The sequence below is a fragment of the Magnolia sinica genome, chromosome 14 (assembly GCF_029962835.1).
Source record: "Magnolia sinica isolate HGM2019 chromosome 14, MsV1, whole genome shotgun sequence".
NCBI classification, from domain to species: domain Eukaryota; kingdom Viridiplantae; phylum Streptophyta; class Magnoliopsida; order Magnoliales; family Magnoliaceae; genus Magnolia; species Magnolia sinica.
The window spans coordinates 5,030,588-5,051,728 of record NC_080586.1 but is presented as its reverse complement, the minus strand read 5'-3'; the positions used below and the strand labels follow the sequence as shown (position 1 = coordinate 5,051,728).

General features: G+C 42.0%; 1 protein-coding gene across 2 annotated transcripts; it reads right to left on the bottom strand.

The window, feature by feature from the left end:
- Nucleotides 1–1,715: 1,715 nt before the first annotated feature.
- Nucleotides 1,716–20,896, bottom strand: LOC131224846 (alkaline/neutral invertase A, mitochondrial-like). 2 transcript variants are annotated; one of them, XM_058220268.1, is made up of 6 exons: nt 19,923–20,894; nt 11,499–11,664; nt 10,509–10,720; nt 3,995–4,488; nt 2,741–2,789; nt 1,716–2,645 (listed from the first exon to the last, which is right to left on the bottom strand). In XM_058220268.1, exons 1-6 carry the CDS (start codon nt 20,685–20,687, stop codon nt 2,319–2,321), a joined length of 2,013 nt encoding a protein of 670 aa, XP_058076251.1. In that variant the 5' UTR covers nt 20,688–20,894; the 3' UTR covers nt 1,716–2,318. The 2 variants fall into 2 exon arrangements, with proteins under 2 accessions (XP_058076251.1, XP_058076252.1); XM_058220269.1 differs by lacking the exon at nt 2,741–2,789 and having other exon boundaries at nt 2,502–2,645; nt 19,923–20,896.
- Nucleotides 20,897–21,141: the final 245 nt, after the last annotated feature.

Here is a 21,141-nt window from a genome sequence, read left to right as displayed (position 1 = left end):
TCAATACATCTACATGTGACCCACTAGATGAATGGTCTAGACCTGCTGTCTGAGGGAGCCATGCCCCTTTTTTTTTAGTAGTAAATGGAACTTAGTCATCAAGAACTCTCTCTCTCTCCCCCTCTGCATACGTGGCACAGTTGCAAGATCCAGACCGTTTACCAATTGACACCTGCCCTGGATGGGTTACAACACAGTTATTTATATACCAGCGGTAGGATTTTAAGAGGCGCGTGTGGTCGTGAAAGAACAGTTAGGACCAGCCCTGTGATGAGGCCCACCACGTGAATGGTTTCAATAGCTAAAAGGAGGAAGCCCAACTCCAGCTCGTACATGTACATTTTTGTTGACAAAAAATTGCATGTTTCAAGGCTTTTCAGGTCACTCACAGACCCCATTTCTTTCCTTTAGTCAAAATAGAGAATGATCAAACCTAATAATATGATCCTCGACCCAAGGACACACACATACTCTATACTCTGGCTTTTCCTTTTTCAGAAGCGGGGCCCACAAGCTTCAATGGTCCAGGTCAGGCCTTGAATTGATTTTTTCTTTTTCATTCCTTAAAAAAAAAAAAAAAACCGCTAGGAAAGGTCTGGAATTGGTCCAGCCTCTTTATAAGTCAGGCCTTCACAAATTAGACCGAGGCCCGTCAGCTTGGGATGAAAACCACAGAAGGGCTATTCCTCATTAGCCCGGCTCCAGCCTGGCCCGAACAGCAGGCCTAGATTTAAACCCTAGCTCAGTCCTCGGGGGCACTAGCCGTTTAGGGCCAGGTTACTAGGACTGGGTTGGGCAGCTCGGCCAATTGCCACCCCTAGCTCAATGTACATCCAATGGTCTGAGTCAACGGATGTGCATGGCCCACCTGATGAGTGGACCTATTTTCCCTTTCGCTGCTGGAATGCTCCATCCAAGTTGATCAATTGTCCCATGGTTTTACGGCATTGACGGGTCTGAGACGATTAGTCTGCCCATCCATTTCAATACCATGAATCACCTTCTGAGCCAGCCTGACTCGGCCAAGTTGGGCCAATGCAATGACTGAATGAGTTGATGCAAGCCGCCAGGTCTAGAAACCATGATTACCCCAGTGGTAGAGCTGGGCATCGAGTCAAAACAGACCAAGTTAGAGTTGACCTGACTCAAACTCGACCCGTCTCAGTACCAAGTCCAGCATGCTTGACCCAATCCTAGTCCAGGTCTACCCTCGACTAACCCAGACAGAGTCTGGTGATGGTGGGTGGCTGTTGGGCTCCAAAGAGAGGTCAGGTCGGGTGTGGATGGTCTCTCTCTATCTCTCCAAACCCAAGTCAAGTCGAGTCAGTACCGAGTCAGATTTCAGGTCAAGTCAAGTTACTGGGTGACCCTGTCTCGACTTGGTTTGAGTTCGGATTGGGCGAAGTCTACTCGGTTCAGATCGACTCACCCACTCAGTTCAGGTCTGAACGAGTCAAGTCTGCCTAGTCCACTTGTCCTGTGCCCAACTCTACCCAGTGGGCCACAATGTATAAAACCAACAGACAGCTAAAACCAACAGACGGCTAAAGCAAAAAAGTAACATTTGTTTTCTACATTGGCCCACCTGAGGAGAGAAACAGCCTGATTTTGAGGCCAGAAGAACTGAAGAGCACGCCCCCCTGATGGAAAGCTCGTATGCAACCTAAGTGGGCCACCAAATGCCCGCTGGCTAAGCAAAGGAACTTCCAAGTACAACAACAACAAGAAACCTTCTTGATCCATTTCACTGTAGTCATTGTTACAAATAATTTTAAAATGACAAATTTAAAAAAAATACCATGAAAGAAAAAAGGCATGCTATGTTGTGTACTGTAGCTAAGCCTGTGAGACCCTCACCCACATGCTGCCATTTCCCGTCTGTGGTGACTGTTAGCTAAAATAAAAATACATAAATATACAGTGGGGCCAGGAAAATGGACGTTCTTAAGGGTTTCATTTCATTCCTTCAAGAGGTATGATATTGGCAAGTGCAACTGTAAAAACCAAACACGAGTGCTCCATACATGCCAACATGGCACACCTGGATAGTATCCGTTCTGTCCTTCACGAAGTCCCAATCAGAGAACATACTGTGGTCTGAAAAACTAGGCCAGGCAACCCATCGGGTGGGACTCGTGTGATGATGAATGGCACAGATTCTGCACAAGGGGTTCAATTAGCATTCCTCACCAATATGAATCCCCTTTCATTTTCAAGTAGAAAATGATCTTCTCCTTGTTCTAATTTCACTTCCTTTTATTCATTTCTGTACAGTGTTGATGATATACCCTGCTTTGGTCAGCAGGCGGTCGGCGCTTCTATACGAGAACCTGTGATCTGGCGGCGAGACGAGAACATCTCTTCCGCGCGGTTTTCATTGTTGCACAGATGCATTCCGCAAGAAGCTCAGTATCCTCTTCAAATGACAGCACCGCTGCCTTCTCTGGATTCTCCAGGAGCAATTTGGACGTTAGATATCCAGCGATCGTCCATGTCTGATAAAGACGCGCTTGCTTCCCGACAAATCTGCCCATTCGGGAGTCATAGTACTCGGGCCACTTGTCTTGCACAAGCCTCTTCTCAGCCGTGTCGATTGCCTTTCTGGCTAAACCGGGCCTGCCCATCTTCATGCACGCTAAGGTGAACTGAAATGCATCAAGCAAAAGCAAATGATCAGATAAACTCGTGCTTGATAAAACAGGCCACTTACAAATACAATCAAAGATGAATCCAACCGTACCTGCCATAGCAGCGTGGGCCATGATCCTCCATTGTGATATGACCAAGGGCTGCAAGAGGCATACTTCTTGGTTATTTTTTAATGCACAATCAGAGTGCGAACATTTAAGTTTAGGGAAGAAACATAACTGCAATTTGGTGCCCTACAAAGGGTGCAACTCAGGCAGGTCAGGTTGTGGGTTGAGGTTCAACTCAAGCCCAACCCAACCCCAAGAAGAGTTGGCCCAAAGCTTGACCCAATCCTAAACCAACCCAAGGTATTCAATACTCAATTTGAGTTGGGATCGGGTTCGACCAGGTTAACACCACCTAGTAGTTAATTAACGCATATAATCAAACATTTAACTATCAAAAAACACGATTAAAGTAACAGTTGAAAGTTGTAACTCCAGAAATAACACTAGTAAAATAAAGTTTACAATCACGTTCATAAACAAGTAAAATTAAAGAAATGATTAAAAAACTCGGCATGTTGGACCGAAGTTATTCAAGTCATCAACCCTATTCCATGAATGGATGGTTCTGATCATGAATATATATCACAGAGTCCATAGCATGGACAGTCCCAATATGAACCCTATTTTCCATGCAGGCCATGATTTTATGTTTATATCATGTATGTGAGTCATAATTCATGCAAATGTAACGCATATAAAGTTGGGTTCGGATTGGATCAGGTTGCCCGAGATCTCAACCCGGGATTTTCAGCCCAAGCCCAACCTAACCTGACCTAGTTTGGGTTTAGCCCAACCCAAGTTGCAACCCTGGCCCCTACCTTCACTATAAATTCCATGGAATTATGTCCACCACATTAGACCAGTAATTGCAATCCAATTCGATACCCCATCCAAAACAAACCCAAATGATGCTACAGCATTTTTCTTTGCAGAATGTATTTGATAGGTGGCCTACAAATGGCTCATCATCATCATTTCTCAATGAATCCTTTTTCACCAACAGCAAGATTTGAAACATGAATTCTCAAGAAACCGTCAAGAAGAAAATACAGTGACAATCCACATTCAATGGAAAAACAGCAAAATATCTAGTGGTCAGAAATAATGATCTCCCAATCTACAAGATTTCCATGCATTCCCCCATCCATGGAGGGTTGCATAAGATCAATGGTTTCATTGCCGAACCATGGTCCTCAGTCCTCACATGTATGGAATTCTGCATACACAGTACTTTATAATTCCTAAAAAGAAACATCATCACAAAGTTCATGCAGTCTGGTAAAGGAAAAAAGACTTACGTGTTCTTTGGGTCACTGCCAGTAATTATCCGCCACTCCTCAAATTCCAACGCAGGATAACATATTTTGAGAGGCATCATTCCAACAAGATCATCCCATTTGGCTTCAATTAAATTTAGAATATCCTCGGATTGTCTTGGAGTAGCCAAAGACGAAACTACCGACCATATATTGCCGAGTGAGAAGAACCTAAAATCCATGTGAGCTGGCTGAAGATTGCCAATGAGGTAACCACCTCTATCAGGAATCCAATCCCCCAGCCAGGCAGGTATTTGCTCAGGATAAATATTGAACTTGTTAATAGCATCATTAGAGTATTCTTCTGTTTTGTAGCGGTATATCTCATTAATCTTCCTCATATCCACCCAATAGTACTCCCTGATGTGGAATGACAATGCGTTGAGTCTGTTAATGATGGCCCGCACCAGATTCTTGGACCCATCATTGACAGTGATAATTTCAAGGGAGCATCGTAAAGCTGAGTAGAATAGCGCCTGTGAAATGGAACTTGTCAGCCAGATGGGAAACAAAACGATGATAGAGAAATGATAAACACTGAAAGAAGATGCAAACTGAAAGTAACGAAGGAAATGACAAACAGGACCAAGAAACTATATGAATGTTCGAATATTGTACACGTGCAACTTGTTGGGAGATTTAAGTGCTTGATGACTAACATATGAGAGTACAGAACCATAAATCATTCTCCCAAGTTCTTCAGAATGAGCAAAAGAAATAATCCTTGAACCAAAAGAAACCTTCCACGGAGGAACCAACTGTGATCAAAGAAGCATTTATGCGGACCTTGATCATCATTACGGTGTATAAATGCCCGCAAATGTGGTGATCAGAGTAATTATCTATCACCACATTTGATGAAATATAATCTTAGCCATCCATTCAGACACAACGAACGAAGAAGAAGTAATCTTGAGCAATGTAGATTGAATCCAGGAGGTTCAAACTTAAACGGTGTAGTGTCTTTTTTTTTTTGGAATTTCCATATGGTCGCCTGCCTTTTGGGCTATGGACCAAAAACCTCCTTTAAAACTATTTCCAAAACACTGCCCAAAGTTATTACCTTTAGACATGAAAACTCCTGCCACTAGTTACCTATATGAAAGCCTTTTTGTATTTTCGTGTTGACAAAATTGCCCACACTTTACCACAGTTATCAAACTCAAGATCACTGCAGTTGAAATTGAAAGCCCACCAACCGCAGTCACCACCCGAATATGGATTGCCTGTGATCCCCGACCCCTGACCACAGGTGGGGCCCACCATGATGCTTGTGAGAAATCCACCCTGTCCATCTGTTTGCCACCTCATTTCAGGACCTGAGACCAAACATGAGACGGATCCAAAACTCAAGTGGGCCACATGACAGGAAACAGCGAGAAGGGAAATGCCTATACTGTTGAAACCTTTCTAGGGTGCACTGTGATATTTATATGCCATCCAAACTGTTCATAAGGTCATTCTCGCTTGGATAAACTGAAAGCACAGAATATTAGCCTGATCCAAAACTTCTGTGGCCTCACGAATGTTTCAACAGTGGGCCTTCAATCACCACAGTTTCCTGTCGTGTGGCCCTCTTGAACTTTGGATTCGCCTCATTTTCCTCGCACATCTTAAAATGAGGTGGCAAAAAGGATGGACGAGGTGGATTTCTCACAAAACTTTTGTGGCCCCATGAATGTTTCAATAGTGGGTGTTCAATCCCCACTTTTTCCGTGAAACGTCTTACCAAGGGGTTGAACTAGGCGTTCTTCCAGTGCCATTTCAAAATGGCGGTGACTCACCCACTGACATATATGGTTACGGCTATTCAGACAATCCAAACTGTGGGCCTGAGTTGTGGAGCATAGCCTAACAATCACAATGATCAGATGATCTCAACCATCTGACTTTACCTGTTGAGTTTAGGCTGCTAAGCGATTTGGCCATCGATTTGATAGCCTATGAAGCTTGGAAAGTGGATCTTATCAATAACGACAATATCACCTACTTTTGGGGCACAGTACATCATTGTCTTGGATCAACATTTGTTTCCTTGTCTTTCCCCCCTCACTGAGTAGAAGACAATTTTAATTTTTTTTCAGGGGACTGTTTGGTAATGTGGAAATCAATTTCATTCCCACAGATATGTTGTTTTCATTATTTCAGTTGTAAGAAGTAGATGTGGAAATTGACTGTCACGTTTGAACTTTTCCTCAGAAAATATGAGTAAATTGATTTCATCTTAAACAGCTAATCAATGGCCATTTCCACGGTAATTTGAAATGCCTCTCGCTGTTGACCATTGACCTTTTAATTCCACAGAAATTTACCTGAAAAACAAACAACGGGCCAGGGTTGTCAATTGACTGAGCTTTCGGGCCTGGCCTACCTCACCGTGCTCAAGCTTAAAATTCAGTTCTGCTTCTCAATTTGGTCATGCTTAGATGGCGCATAACAGGCCATCAACCTGGCTCAGCCCATTACGGTTTGCAAGGGTAAGTGAATTAGAAAATATAATAATTTACATTCGATACCTTCTTCAAAAAAAAAAAAAAGAGAAGGTTTTCAATGAGTTTCTTAACGGACAGAATGATGGACGGGGCCCACCGTAGTAATTATGTGAAACCCACACCAACCACTAGTTGCAACACCCCATGTTAGACCCAAGGCGTAAAAATCAGCCCCTTCCATGATTCATGTGGACCACACAATTGGCAAGTGTAAAGGGCAACCTTCACCCTCCAAATTGTTTCCTTTAGTGTAGCCCATATGAATCACGTACGGGCCTTTTAGATCCATCCCTAAATTTTAATGTGGCATCTAATGGTTGGAGCAGATTTCATATGATCATCATGGTGGGCCTTGTAAAAATCAAGGGCGGACATCTCTCTCCCAATTGTTTCATTTGATGTGGTCCATATGAATCACAGGTCAGCCTGATTTTTTGTACTTGGGACTATTGTGGGATTACACATCTAACGGTCGGAGTGGATTTTAAATACACATCACAATGGGGGCCATAAAAAATCAAGGGTGGCGTCCAACTCCCAATTGTTTCAAAAAACAGAGACTTCCACCCATATATTAATAAACCGAATTATATGGGATGCCCATCATTGATTTTTGACGGGCCCACGCGATGCGTATGTGAGATCCACTCTGGCCGTTACGTATAATCCACATTAGGCACACGCGCGTGTGTATCAGACTTACTTGTAATTCATGTGGACTACACTAAAGGAAACAATTGGAAGAAAGATGTCTACCATTGATTTTTAAAGGGCCCACCATAATGATTGTATGAAATCCACTCCAACCATTAGATGCCACAAAAATTTAGGCACGGGGCCCAAAAATCAGGCACATGTGATTCAGGTGGGCCATACCAAGGGCAACAGTTTGGAGTGTGAGTATTTTCCTATACACTATTTCTAATCGTATGGTCCATATGAATCATGGATGGGGTTGATATCTGGGCCTTGGGCCTAAAATGGGGCAACGCACGTGGTGGTCGAGGTGGATTTCACATAAACATTATGGTGGGGCCCACCTAAGCCTCTCTCTCTCTCTCTCTCTCTCTCTCTCTCTCTCTCTCTCTCTCTCTCTCTAATCTTCCAAGCTCCAAAATCTTCCTCTCTCATCTTTCAAGCTCTGATCTCTTCCTAACTACCTCCAATCATTGCTTTGGCCAAACTACTGGATTTTCGCCAGTATCTGCCTCAAATCTAACGCCATTCTCACCTTATAAATACCAAACAACTAGACCAACGCATGCGGCCTCTCTAGACCAACCATGATGCAAGCCGCGAACCTAGGCTAGGCTCACGGCCAACCTAGGCCTATTGTAGGGCCTAATAAGACATAGGCCCACAGCCAACCGTAGAGCCCAACATGTGCTAATTTTTTGGTTAATTATTTATAGATTTGAAGGCATATATTAAAGATTGTAATTTATTATTTTGGGGAGATATGGGAGACTGATTTGAAGACGTGGTTGATATGATTAAAGATATGGGTTGGTTTTAAAGATATGATTACTTTCCATGTTTGCTTTTTTATTATTGGGCTTTTACCATATTAAGAAGATTAGATTGGTTTGAAATAAATTATAATTGATATATAATCAATCTCTTACTTGGGTGGATTTCAATTAAAGATTCATTTCAGATTTATAAAAGTGGTGGTGGTGTAAGAGTTGGTCATTCAAATATTTTTCTAAGCATGAGTTCTCGTAAAGTTTTTAAAAGAGAATGTTGATATCAATAAAGTTTTTTTTTTTTTTTGCAATTTGGGTATCGAGATCTCATTGACTTGATAATTGGATTGCACCATTTTGGTATCAGAGCAGGTCATCTTTCAAGATTTTCGATTCTACATCATCTTCGAAGCCATTCGAAGGGAGTGACCAAGGTGTTCCATAATGCAAACAGTGGCCATAACGGCCACCGCCGTTACCGTTATGATACGGGTCATAACGGTTATTACGACCTTTATTTATTTTTTAAAATATTTTTGGACCATTATAGGGCCGTTATGGACCTTTACGTTATCATTATGGCTAGTTTTTTTCTATAACAGCTGTTTCGGCCCCGTAACACGTAACATTACAACTGTCACTGTTATGTAACTGATTTTGAATACCTTGGGGGTGACACAAGAAGAGTTTGCGTAGTTAACTAGATTAATCCGCACACTCACAGAGCGAGTAGATCAACTCACGCATACGGTAGGCAATCTCACTAATCAAGTGGGAGAGAGTTCCGACATAGAGGGAATCTGGAGACCAAAGTTGGAGCACGTGGACATGTAAAGGGAGCTCCCCGCCAAGGTCCTAACCAACAACGGGATGCCATGGTTTATGAAAACACCAATGGTCAAATCTTTCAGTTGTTGGAAGATGACAGAGAATCGGAAATTAAAGTAGAAATTCCGAAAATGACAAAGATCCACGAAGTCAAAGGAAAAGTTGACATCTCAAGTGATCGATGCATTAACATTGGACCTACACTTGAATTTAGCAATGGATTAATTGATGGATCCAATGATATTGATAGTCACACTGATACGCATTCAAGTTGGTCTCAATACTCAGATTGAAACATATTTGCAAAAGATTATTATGGCACGAAAAATGGGACAGATGTTTCAAGATCCACAAAGAACTTTAAAGTTACAACAAACAAGTTGGTACCCACAAAAGCGCAGGCGAAAAAGACATCATTTACAGTTGACTCCAACAAAGGTTGTGCCAAGCCAATGCTTATGGTTACACTATCAACTTCCACCAAAGAAGAACACGATTCATCGTAACAATATTACAAATCTAAAGGTTGAAACTGATTTCCAACTCAAAGACAAGTGCTTTCAAAGCCGGGGAAAATTGATGCAGGCCCGCAACCCAACTAGGCCCACCATAGGACCCAACAAGACGTAGGCCCATAGCCCACCGTAGAGCCCAACATGTGCTGATTTTTTGGCTAATTATTTACGGATTTGGGGGCCTAAATCAAGAACTGTAATTTAATATTTTGGAAGATATGGGGGCCTGATTTGAAGATGTGATTGATATGATTAAAGATAAGGGTTGGTTTTAGAGATAATAATTACTTTCCATGTTTGCTTTTTAATATTAAGCTTTTACCATATTAAGAAAAATTAAATTGGTTTGAAATAAATTATGATTGGTTTAAAATCAATCTCTTAGTTGGGGGGATTTCAATTAAAGATTCATTTATGACCTAAGAGTTAGTCATTTGAATATTTTACCAAGTGTGAGTTTTCTTAAAGTTTAAGAGAAAGTCATTTAAATATTTTACCAAGTGTAAGTTTTCTTAAAGTTTTTGGTAAGAGAACCTTGATATCAATAGAGTTCTCTCCCTCTTCTATTGTTCTCGTGAGTGTGTGTGTGTGTGTGTGTGTAACTTTTGCGATTTGGGTATCGAGATCCCATTGACTCGATAACTAAGTTGGACCAAACCCACACGGCCTTGTGGCCATTACAACAATGAGCACTAAACAAGTTTACCCCCCCTCTCTCCCTCTGAGAAACACTCAGGCTCGGGTCCAACATAGATATTACGGGCTAGGCTTGTCAAGCTGGACTATTTTGGCCCGTCACAGGTCTGAACCGGACTCAGGCCTATGTTGCACAATGTGGGCCAAGCTTGAACAAAGCTTGGCCCGGCCCTAACCCAGCCTATTGACAGCCCTATTACTAGCCCTTTCATCGTTTCCACTGTTTTCCCAATTTCCAAGTTTAGGATTCACGCTACCCAAACAGGCCCTAATAATGAGGATTGAAATCCTACACGAGTAAATGATGAGAAATGAATGTATAAAGCATTCAATATGGTTCTAGATAAGGTCTACAATCCTTTTAAGATTGGTTAATAATATATCCACTTCTTAGATGGTAAACAAAAAACTAGTTAAAAGTTGCAGGACCAACGACCAGGAAGTGGACATGTAGAAAGGTCTAGTTAGAAATAATTTATTCCATCAAAAGTCAACTTACTTGGATCTCGAGAGGGTGTCCGTGGATGCCCATCCGTCGGTCTATCATGCAGGAACCATCAGTCACTAACAGGGAAGGAAACATGTCAAACCCATCAGACAAGCATAAGTTCAACACAAGTTTTATGCCTGTTTGGACATCCACCCTTTCTTGTAACGCATAATCACCAGTTATCTTTCCATAAGCTCTCAACAAGATAATCCACCATAACCCTGGAACAGTAAATGTATGAGTCGGCACTTTCAAGTTCAACATAGAAATAGAATCAAGGATTGTCTAGAAAAGGAATCAGATGACCCTCAACTAGAGGTATGCATCATATCCTCAGGTTGAGTATCTACAGTTGAGGATCATGGTTTGGTGATCCATTCCGTTGATCTGATGGACACTGATACTGATGGACAATGCCACAAAAACAACCCGGATCCGAAATCCTAACCTTTTAATTGGTGTCCAGCAAATAGATAATTAAGACAATAATGCAACACTGGGACACATTAAATGGAAAACAAAAAAGAGCCAAAGAATTGATTGCTAGGATTGATTTCTCAGAGAGATTCTTGGAGCAGGTCCATCAAAGGTAGGGCCCATCAGTTCAACAGTCTGGATACCCGAACCATTAGTTCCAGTTGTACAAGGCCCAAGGATGTGATACATATCCTCCCATTAAAGATCATATAATTCGTGTCGTAAATACAAAAACATCCTGCTAAGGAGACCTGTTTGGAATGGGCATCCCAACTTTTTTGGACTTTTTATCCGAAAATGCTATCAAAAGAAGTGATTGCTTGGTTTATCCAAAATGTCCCATGTGGAAGGGTGAAACATGTAAAAAAGGGTTGCCTTTTCCAATTTGCTTAGTCTCATCTCCTGCTTGAAAGGAAATCAATTCAGCTAACACAATCCAATATGATCAGAGCCACCCACATGCAAATGCACATTGCTGAATAATCACAGATTGCACTGAATACAAAATTACATTATCATTACCGGAATCAACGGGTGCAACACGACCAATGGCTGATTCGCCAAAATCAGGATCCAAAACTTCCTCGAATGCCTCATTGCTGCCATCAAGAGGCACAGTTCTAACTTTGAAACTAGCCGGCATCAATCCTTGCCCCGGGCTGTAGCAATCGACGGTTTTTTCCCAACTCTGCACAAACATTTCAGAATTGTGAAAAATAAATAAACTCACTGAATGGCATTCTTCTAAAAATTAAATGGTGGAATAAAAAGGTTTAAAATTATAAAAAGGAAAAAAATAGTTGCCACTTGCCACCTTCATACAAGGGTGAAAGACATCACATAGCTCACAAAATTCAATCCTTGATAAGAAATCCTTTAATTTGAAACTCGAGGGTTTATTTTAGCATTGAAAATTAAGTTATTAGGAGAAGCATTAGATGTCTTTGAGTCTTTTTTTTTTAAGGGGAGAAACACACACACACACACACTACCACCCCATGCACGCTTGGGTTTTGGAACCCTTGACCTCAAAGATGAGACACACAATGTCTACCACTGAGCCAAGAGAAGACTCTCTCTCTCTCTCTCTCTCTCTCTCTCTCTCTCTATATATATATATATATATATATATATATACACGGGGACATCATGGCCCCCCTACGCACGTATGCAAGGAGGAGGAGGGCCCCACCATCGATCTGGATCGATGACGACGTCTAGGGAGGGCTTCCTAGTTAGAGGTCTGCGTTTTGGTTCGTTGGAGTGGACCCGATAATCATATGAATCCCAGCATGAGTTCTCATGATCGTGACCCATTATTCTAATTAATATAGTACTTTGAGTTTTGCTTATTATTGTTATTGGAAATATCATGGACGGTTTAGATTGCTTTGATTAGTTGTTATTTTTTATTACTTCGTCTCCAAGTAATAGGTTACACACATAGCCCCAGTTTTGGGGTATAGGGTTTTATTATAAACAGGCACCCCTTGTAGTCTTTTTTCTCATCGAAGATTACTAAAATTTCTACGGTTTTTTTCCTACTCTAAATTTCTGAGTTGTGAAAATCCAATTGGGTGTGAAACCCTCCTTTCCTCGAAGGGCTAACTACCGTGGTGCGAAGCCACACCTATCCCAAATCGCCCCATCTCATACCTTCCATATTCACCTCTTCCTACAGCCATCTACGCTTCAAATTCATCCTCTATTGCAGTTGTTCTTCTCTCTAGAGCGGTTTTTCGGAATCTGGCCCTGCAGGGAGGCTAAAACTTCGACGGAGCACCACGCACAGACCGATCGTCAGATCGTCGCGAAACTTGGAGGTTTTGTGCTCCACCCCTGGCCGATCAGGGCTAAGCTGGCATTTTTTCTGATTCATAGGCCCCACACACGTGCGGGCGGGATCACACGCATGTGCGTTTGGGCCATCACTGTTGTCCATGCGTGCTGTGCTTCTCTGGTTCGACTCTCCTCCCTTTCACTCTTCTTTCACCCAAAATCCCTAAACCTAACCCTAAATTATTCAAATCCCCAATTTTATGCCAGTTCTTCAACCTTAGGTTCTCTGAATTAAAATCTGTGAATCCCTTGGATTGGAAAATTATTTCTGTGCATGTGTAGATGAATTTACCCTTCTCTGATTATTGTTTGGTCTATAATTTTGATTGATCCAACCCTAACTTGTGTATGTCTGGGCCTGCATAGATTCCCCTTGATTGAGTGCTTGAACTTTTGTGTAGGATATGGAATTTTATGTAATTGTTTCTGAACTAGTGTGATCTAAAGCCTGAAAATCTTGCACATCATATTTAAATTTCATGTTCTGCATCAAATTTGGTATCAAGGCACAAGGTTTTTATAGGGGAATGTATTGCATGTTTAGATTTTAGTTTATTCGTGTCCACTATGCATCAAGTATCATCATATAGAGCTGTTTAGAGGTCCATAATTCCTTATATAAGCAGCTGAATTTTCTGCTACAAGAAAATCTGCATATCTCTTTACTGGATTTTCTGTTGACAGATCCTTTGGGCAGATAGGTTGCTGGAAATTGAGTAGTATTGTATCGTTTCCCCCATATAGAGTCCTATAGGAGCATGCAGAGTTAAAGAGAAGATTGATGAGCTCCTATAAAAGGGTTTCATTCGAGAGAGCATGAGCCCGTGTGCCGTGCCCGCCCTTCTTACACCTAAGAAGGATGGCACATGGAGGATGTGTATTAATAGTAGGGCCATCAACAAAATCACAGTCAAGTATCAGTTTCTCATACCGTGTCTTGATGACATGTTGGATGTGATGGCCAATGCTACTATCTTCTCGAAAATTGACCTCAAAAGTGGTTATTACCAAATTCGTGTACACCCTGGTGATGAGTGGAAGACAGCCTTCAAGACGAATGATGGGCTATACGAGTGGCTAGTTGTGCCTTTTGGGCTGACTAACGCCCCAAGCACTTTCATGCGTATGATGACCCAAGTGTTGAGGCCCTTCATGGGGAAGTTCCTGGTCGTATACTTTGATGATATCTTGATTTATAGCAAGACCAAGGAACAACACTTCAACCATTTGAGGCAGGTTTGTGGGATCCTTAGAGCCAAGAAATTGTATGTCAACCGAAAGAAGTGTGCATTTTTGTCTAATAGTGCTATCTTCTTAGGTTTTGTTGTGTCAGCTGAGGGCGTATCGGCGGATCCCGAGAAGGTCAAGGCCATCGTCAATTGGCCTGAACCCCGCAATATTCATGAGGCGCGCAGCTTTCACAGCTTAACCACCTTCTATAGATGGTTCATTCGAGGCTTCAGTTCCATTATGGCTCCTATCACGGATTGCGTAAAAAATGGAGAGTTTCAATGGACAAAGGCAGCCTCGAAGGCCTTCAAGGAGAAAAAGGTCAAGATGACTGAAGCTCCAGTCACGTGACTTTCGAATTTTTTAAAAACTTTCAAAGTCGCATGTGACGCGTCAGGAGTCGGCATAGGAGTACTTAGTCAGGAAGGGCAAGGGCACCCTGTTGCCTTTTTTAGTGAGAAACCGAATGAGGTGAAACAAAAATATTCCACCTATGACAAAGAATTCTATGCAGTAGTGCAATCACTGCGTCATTGGCGTCATTACCTATTGCCGCAAGAATTCGTCTTATTCTCAGATCACGAGGCTTGAGATATCTGAACTCTCAGAAGAAATTAAACTCTAGGCACGTCAAGTGGGTACAATTCCTTCAAGAGTACACTTTTGTGCTCAAGCGCAAGGCCGATGTAGAGAATAAGTCTGCCGACGCGTTGAGTCATCGAGTCGCGTTACTCAATTCCATGAGTGTCGAAGTCATGAGCCTCGAGCGCATCAAAGAAGATTATTATGAGTGTCCAGATTTTAGAGTTGTGTACGCATCGTTGTTAGAGAGTCCGTCAGGAGCTAGCAGTGAGTACTTGATTTTAGACGGATATTTGTTTAGGAGCGACCGCTTGTGCATACCTCGCACCTCCCTTCGCGATTTTCTTGTTTAGGAGTTACATTCAAGAGGGGTTGCGGGTTATTTCGATCAAGATAAGACCATTGCCCTAGTGGAGGATAGGTTTCATTGCCCAAGCATAACGCGAGACGTGGCCAAAATTATAAGGTAATGTCGTACTTGTCAACTGGGAAAGCAAAAAAAGCAAAATACAGGATTATATACACCTTTATCAGTTCCATTCATCCTTTGGCAGGACATCAATATGGACTTCATGCTCGGACTCCCCAAGACTATTCGGAAACATGATTCCATATTTGTTTTCGTGGACTGTTTTTCTAAAATGGCCCACTCCATTCCTTGTTCTAAGACCTCCGACGCATCCCATGTTGTCAAGCTGTTCTTTAGTGAGGCCATCAAACTGCATGGGTTACCAAAAACCATAATGTCTGACAGTGATGTGCGATTCATGAGTTACTTTTGGAAGACACTACGACACATGATGAATACTAGGCTCCAATTTTCTTCTGCCTACCACCCTCAGACCGATGGTCAGACTAAGGTGGTCAATAGGAGCCTAGGGAGTTTGCTCAGGATGTTTAGTAGGGGAGCACACCAGGACGTGAGACACCGTACTACCTATAGCCGAGTTTGCGTTCAATAGTTCTATCAATAGGTCCATAGGTCTAAGTCCTTTTGAAGTCGTTACTGGTTATAAGCCTATGAAGCCTATTGATCTTGTCCCTAATGTCACTGTCTCATAAGCCATCGAGTCTGCAGAGTCATTTGTGCATCACAGTCATTCACTGCATCAAGAAATCAAGAAAAAGATTACTACTAGTAATGAACATTACGAATTTTATACAAACCAGCATAAACGTTTCAATGAATTCAATGTAGTGGACTCTGTGATGATCCGCATTAAGACCGATCAGTATCCTCAAGGGGGCATTAGTAAATTACACGCACGTAGCGCTGGACCCTTGAAAATTATAAAACGAAACGGTCTCAATGCGTATATGGTAGATCTTCCACCTTCCATGGGAATTAGTTCAACATTCAATGTGGAGGATCTAGTTACTTTTCAGGAGACCACTGATACTTTGTTCGGCCCTTTGCCCAACCATCCCGATTCCCCAGACCTGTCCCTTGATCCATGGCCTCTTCTTGACCCTTCTTCTCAACCTCTACCTCTCATACCTACTCTTCCCACACCCAGAGAGGAAATAGAGGATATTCTAGACCATCAGATAGTATCAACGTTGGACGGCGGGTTTCAGAAGTACCTGGTTAAGTGGAAGTCACGCCCAGCTTCAGACAGTACGTGGCTCACTGAGGAGGAGCTTCAGAAACTTGATCCTGACATCTTGGAGCGGTTCAGGAGTTTTGTTTCGCCACTGGTGAAATCTTCGCAACCGGGGAAAGATGATGTGGACATCACGGGCACACGCACGCCTCCCTACGCACGTACGCAAGGACCGCCTCACCATCGATCTGGATCGATGACGACGTCCAGAGAGGGTCTCCTAGTTAGAGGACTGCGTTTTGGTTCGTTGGAGTGGACCCGATAGTCATGTGAATCTCATCATAGGTTCTCATAATCGTGGACCATTATTCTAATCAATCTATTACTTTGGGTTTTGCTTATTATTGTTATTAGAAATATCATGGATGGTTTACATTGCTTTGATTAGTTGTTATTTTCTATTACTTCGTTTCCAAGTAATAGGTTGCGCACATGGCGCGAGTTTTTGGGTATAGGGTTTTATTATAAATAGGCACCCCTTGTAGTCTTTTTTCTCATTGAAGATTACTAAAATTTCTGCAGTTTTTTTCTACTCCTCTAAATTTCTGAGTTGTGGAAATCCAATTAGGTGTGAAACCCTCCCTTCCTCGAAGGGCTGACTACGGTGGTGCGAAACCACACCTATCCCAAATCGCCCCATCTCATACCTTCTATATTCAACTCTTCCTAAAGTCGTCTAGGCTTCAAATCCACCCTCTATTACAGCCGTTTTTCTCTCTATAGCATATTTTCGGAATCTAGCACAAATTCTCATAGCCTCAGGTACAATGTGAAACCCTCTTTCCAATTCATCACCATCATCATCTTTATCTAAACCTTGTGAAAAGCGTCTCTAATGTAAACCAGGCAGGGGCTTTGTAGGGCCCACCCTAACGTATGGTTATATCCATGTTGTTCATTTATGTTTCCAGATCATTATAGTCTATAAACCCAAAAATGAGTCAGATCTTAAGCTCAAGTGAACCACACCACAGGAAGCAGAGCTGATAACGATACTCATCATTGAAAACTTTGTACGGGCTGGGCCGTAATGTTTATCGGCCATCCTACCTGTTCATAAAACACTATAGACTTGGATGAAAGGAAAACATAAGAATAAGTTTAGCTTTTTTCTTTTTCTTTTTTAACACATGCCGTAGTGGGATTTCACCACATATGGGTACTCGAACCCTGTAGGGGGGCTGAAACTTCGGCGGAGCACCACACACAGACCGATCATCGGATCGTCGCGAAACTTGGGAGTTTTGTGCTCCACCCTTGGCTGACCAGGGCCAAGCTGGCCTTTTTCTAATTCGTGGGCCCCACACATGTGACGGCGGGATCACACGCTCGTGCGTCTGGGCCATCACTGCTGTCCATGCGTGCGGTGCTTCTCTGGTTCGTTTCTTTCCTCCTTTTCACTCTTCTTTTACCCAAAATCCCTAAACCTAACCCTAAATTATTCAAATTCCCAATTTTATGCCCTTTCTTTAACCTTAGAGTTCCCCGAATTGAAATCCGTGAATCCCTTAGATTGGGAAATTATTTCTGTGCATGTGTGGATGAATTTACTCTTCTCTAATTATTGTTTGGTCTATAATTTTGATTGATCCAGCCCTAGCTTGTGTAGGCCTGGGCCTGCATAGATCTCCCTTGATTGAGTGCTTAAACTTTTGTGTAGGATATGGAATTTCGTGTAATTGTTTCTAAACTAGTGTAATCTAAAGCCTGAAAATCTTGCACATCATATTTAAATTTCATGTCCCACATCATATATATATATATATATATATATATATTAAAGTCCTCTATTTTAGCAATTTTTATGAGCCACTTGAAAGGTTCTTGCATATTTATGTAGATACACTTCTCTATCTCACAATAAGTCTTTCACTAGCATTCTATATACATGCAGGCTTGTCCTCTGTCGAGTTTGCCACGGTCCTCAATTTCAAGTGTTGAACACCAACACGGGAAACATGTCCACGATAGAGTCTAAGGAACTGTTTGGATTGGTGGAAATCAAAGGGTAGCTGTGGATTGGAAAACATCACATCTGAGGAAAATTGTGGAAAATGAAAAGGTTTCCTTTTCTTTAGGTCTGACAGACGAAAATGAAATGGCCATTTTCTGACGAAAAGGAAATTGATTTCCTCACCCTCTTGTGTATTTCAAATGTGAGGAACTGTTACATAAGAGGGAATCAATTCCCTTTCCTCAGTTAACTTTTTTCTTATTCCCACTGATCCAAACAGCCCATAACAGATAACAGAGAATGTTCATGTCATCTGCCATACAATGTTCATGTTATAATTGTTATCTGCCACTATCTTCATGTTTATTTCCACTGATCCAAACAGCTCCAAACAGATAACAGAGAATGTTCATGTCATCTGCCATATAATGTTCATGTTATAATTGTCCAGTTCATATTACAATTGTGTCTATACTCAGTACACAAAAACTACAATATCATAGTACGTGTAATCCTGACACTGTAAGGCCCTGTTCAGTTGCCACTTAAAAATGATTTTCATTTCATTTTAGTTCATGGTAATTAAGTATTAGAGATCATAGTTTTTATAAATTATGGGTTATCAAGACTAATGTCAATCCTCACACACATCTACTACATAATTGCAGAATACTAAAATGAGACAAACTCATTTTAAGTGGCAACCAAACAGGTCAGAATAATGTCCAAAAAACTCAGCTGAATCAACCAGTATGGCTGCCAACCTGCCTATTGGGTCCATAGTCCTTCAAATTAAAAAAGTGAAGCTGAGTCTTAACTTTTGATCATTGCACTATTCATGAATATATACAGATGAATACTATATGCATAAATGGCAATCAAATGCACGACTCGCAGACCAATCCATATAAAGGAAATCATGCAATGCTATTTTTGTTTTTTTTTTGAAAGATATCATGCAATGCGCATACTAACACACATTCAAAATAACACTTAAAGACAATACTGCAATCAATAACTTAAGAGGGATTGTACAAAACTCTGGCAACACGAGACATCCACCACACATGTGACATGCATGAACACAATCCAGCCTGTCCAAATTGTAGGACCCACTATTAATGAGGCATAGCCCAAAAGATCACACTAATGAGAAGATCCTAAACATCCAAGTAATGATCATCTTCCATTAAATTCAGATCACTGACCACTTCTCTTCACAAACTCACATGTTATGGTCACCAATCGAGCAGGTAAGATCATCTGACAAATGTGGCTTTCGCACTACAGGCTACAGCACATCTACATCAAGGCCCACAATTGAGACCTCATTACATGCACGCCATGCATATGCTGGATGTGCGCATGAATATGATACATTATCCTCTGCCAAGTCATCGTACATTCCCAACTATTGCCATCAACAGGCCAGGCTTAGGTTGGTTTTGGCCTGGATTTTGAACTTCATGGGCCAGACCAAGGTTGGTTTTGGCCCGGCTTGTCCTGCAGCTGGCCCTATTCAAAAAATTGATTTTTGCTCGGGCGAGCCCCAGCCCGATTGGCATCCCAACTCTGAACAAACTCAGAAATGTCAATAGCACGATCGAAACGGAAATCTGCAACTAACCCAGAATGGGCAAATCGAATTTTTCTTTGGATTGATAGGTAAAATAAAAAATTATTACCAAAATTGAAATAGTGGCAATTCATAGTACAAAAAAGAAGGTAGAAAATCACCTGCAATTGCAATGTATGTAGAAGAAAATTCCTCACAATCTCGCCCTCTCCTTTGAGCAAAAAGGCAAGTGCCGACGGCACAAAATCCCGAATGAAAACCTGATCATAGTTCAACTGTTGCATCTCAGACGGGTCATTCGCTGCAACGGTTCCCACCGGATTCCCGCAGTAATTCACAACTGCTCTGCGGAGCAAATTCCACGCCTCCCACTCACCCCCCGACACCTCCTGCTTGTGGCATGGACCCACATTCACCTCACCTATACCCTCCAATTTCTTGTTAGAGAGACCCACGTCCGCCTCATCTATACCCTCCGATCTATCGACATCTAAATCTAAGCCACTCTCATCGCTTCGGATCCTCTCAACAACGAGGGGCTTCACGCCCATTCCTTGAACATGCATCCGCTCAAAGCTCTTCTCACCGCCAACATTAGCCTCGACGGATGTCGAAAGATGCCTGACGTCAGACACGACACGCGAAACTACAAAAACACCCGTTTCTCTACCAAAACTAGAACCGCCCAAAAAAACCCTAGATTGGCCCCAATTCGAATCGGACGAGCGAAAAGGGGTTGGGTTTGGATTAATCAAGCGGCCGAAACCGAAGACACGAGGCGGATATCGGCCGGATCGCCGCTTGGGAAGCGATTTCAACCCATGATTTCCAGAATTAGCGACAGTGGAAGAGGGGCATTTTGGGAATGGGAATCCGGAAAGCGCCGAATTTCTGCGACTGGCTAGAATTCTCCAACAGGATTTCATGGTTGAAAATCACATGAAACTGTCAGCGTTCTTATCAGAAAGGATCAAAGGAAGAGGTAAAATGGGAAATTTATAATTTTCTATATAAACAGGGTTTTCTTGGAGAACAAGGGCAAAATAGGAATTTTGTAAATAACAAGAGAAGGAAGGAAAGATGAAAAAGACCCGAGAATGAGCCCGGATCCTCTGTTTGCCAACCCCACGACTTTCTTTGCTGTATTCCTGAAAGAAATGCATACTTGAATAGATATCGGGTTTTATAGAGGACGTGCGGTCCTATGGTACCGGTACCGTACCGGGACACTGTGGGGTCCAATTAAACTTTTCATACGATCCACTCCGTCCATTGGAGTTCATTATATTTCAATATGAGGGGATAAAATTTATTCCGAATAAAAATTCATTTTGGCCACACACAAGTAACGGTTCGGAGGGACGTCCAACCAATAAAAAC

What these genes read in the sequence shown, in the direction of transcription:
- LOC131224846 (XM_058220268.1), bottom strand. Translation starts at nt 20,687, where the DNA reads ATGAAATCCTGTTGGAGAATTCTAGCCAGTCGCAGAAATTCGGCGCTT. An exon ending in TACATACATTGCAATTGCAG is followed by an intron (nt 11,665 to 19,922) that starts GTGATTTTCTAC and finishes ATGTTTGTGCAG; the next exon opens with AGTTGGGAAAAAACCGTCGA. An exon ending in GACACCCTCTCGAGATCCAA is followed by an intron (nt 4,489 to 10,508) that starts GTAAGTTGACTT and finishes TCCATTTCACAG; the next exon opens with GCGCTATTCTACTCAGCTTT.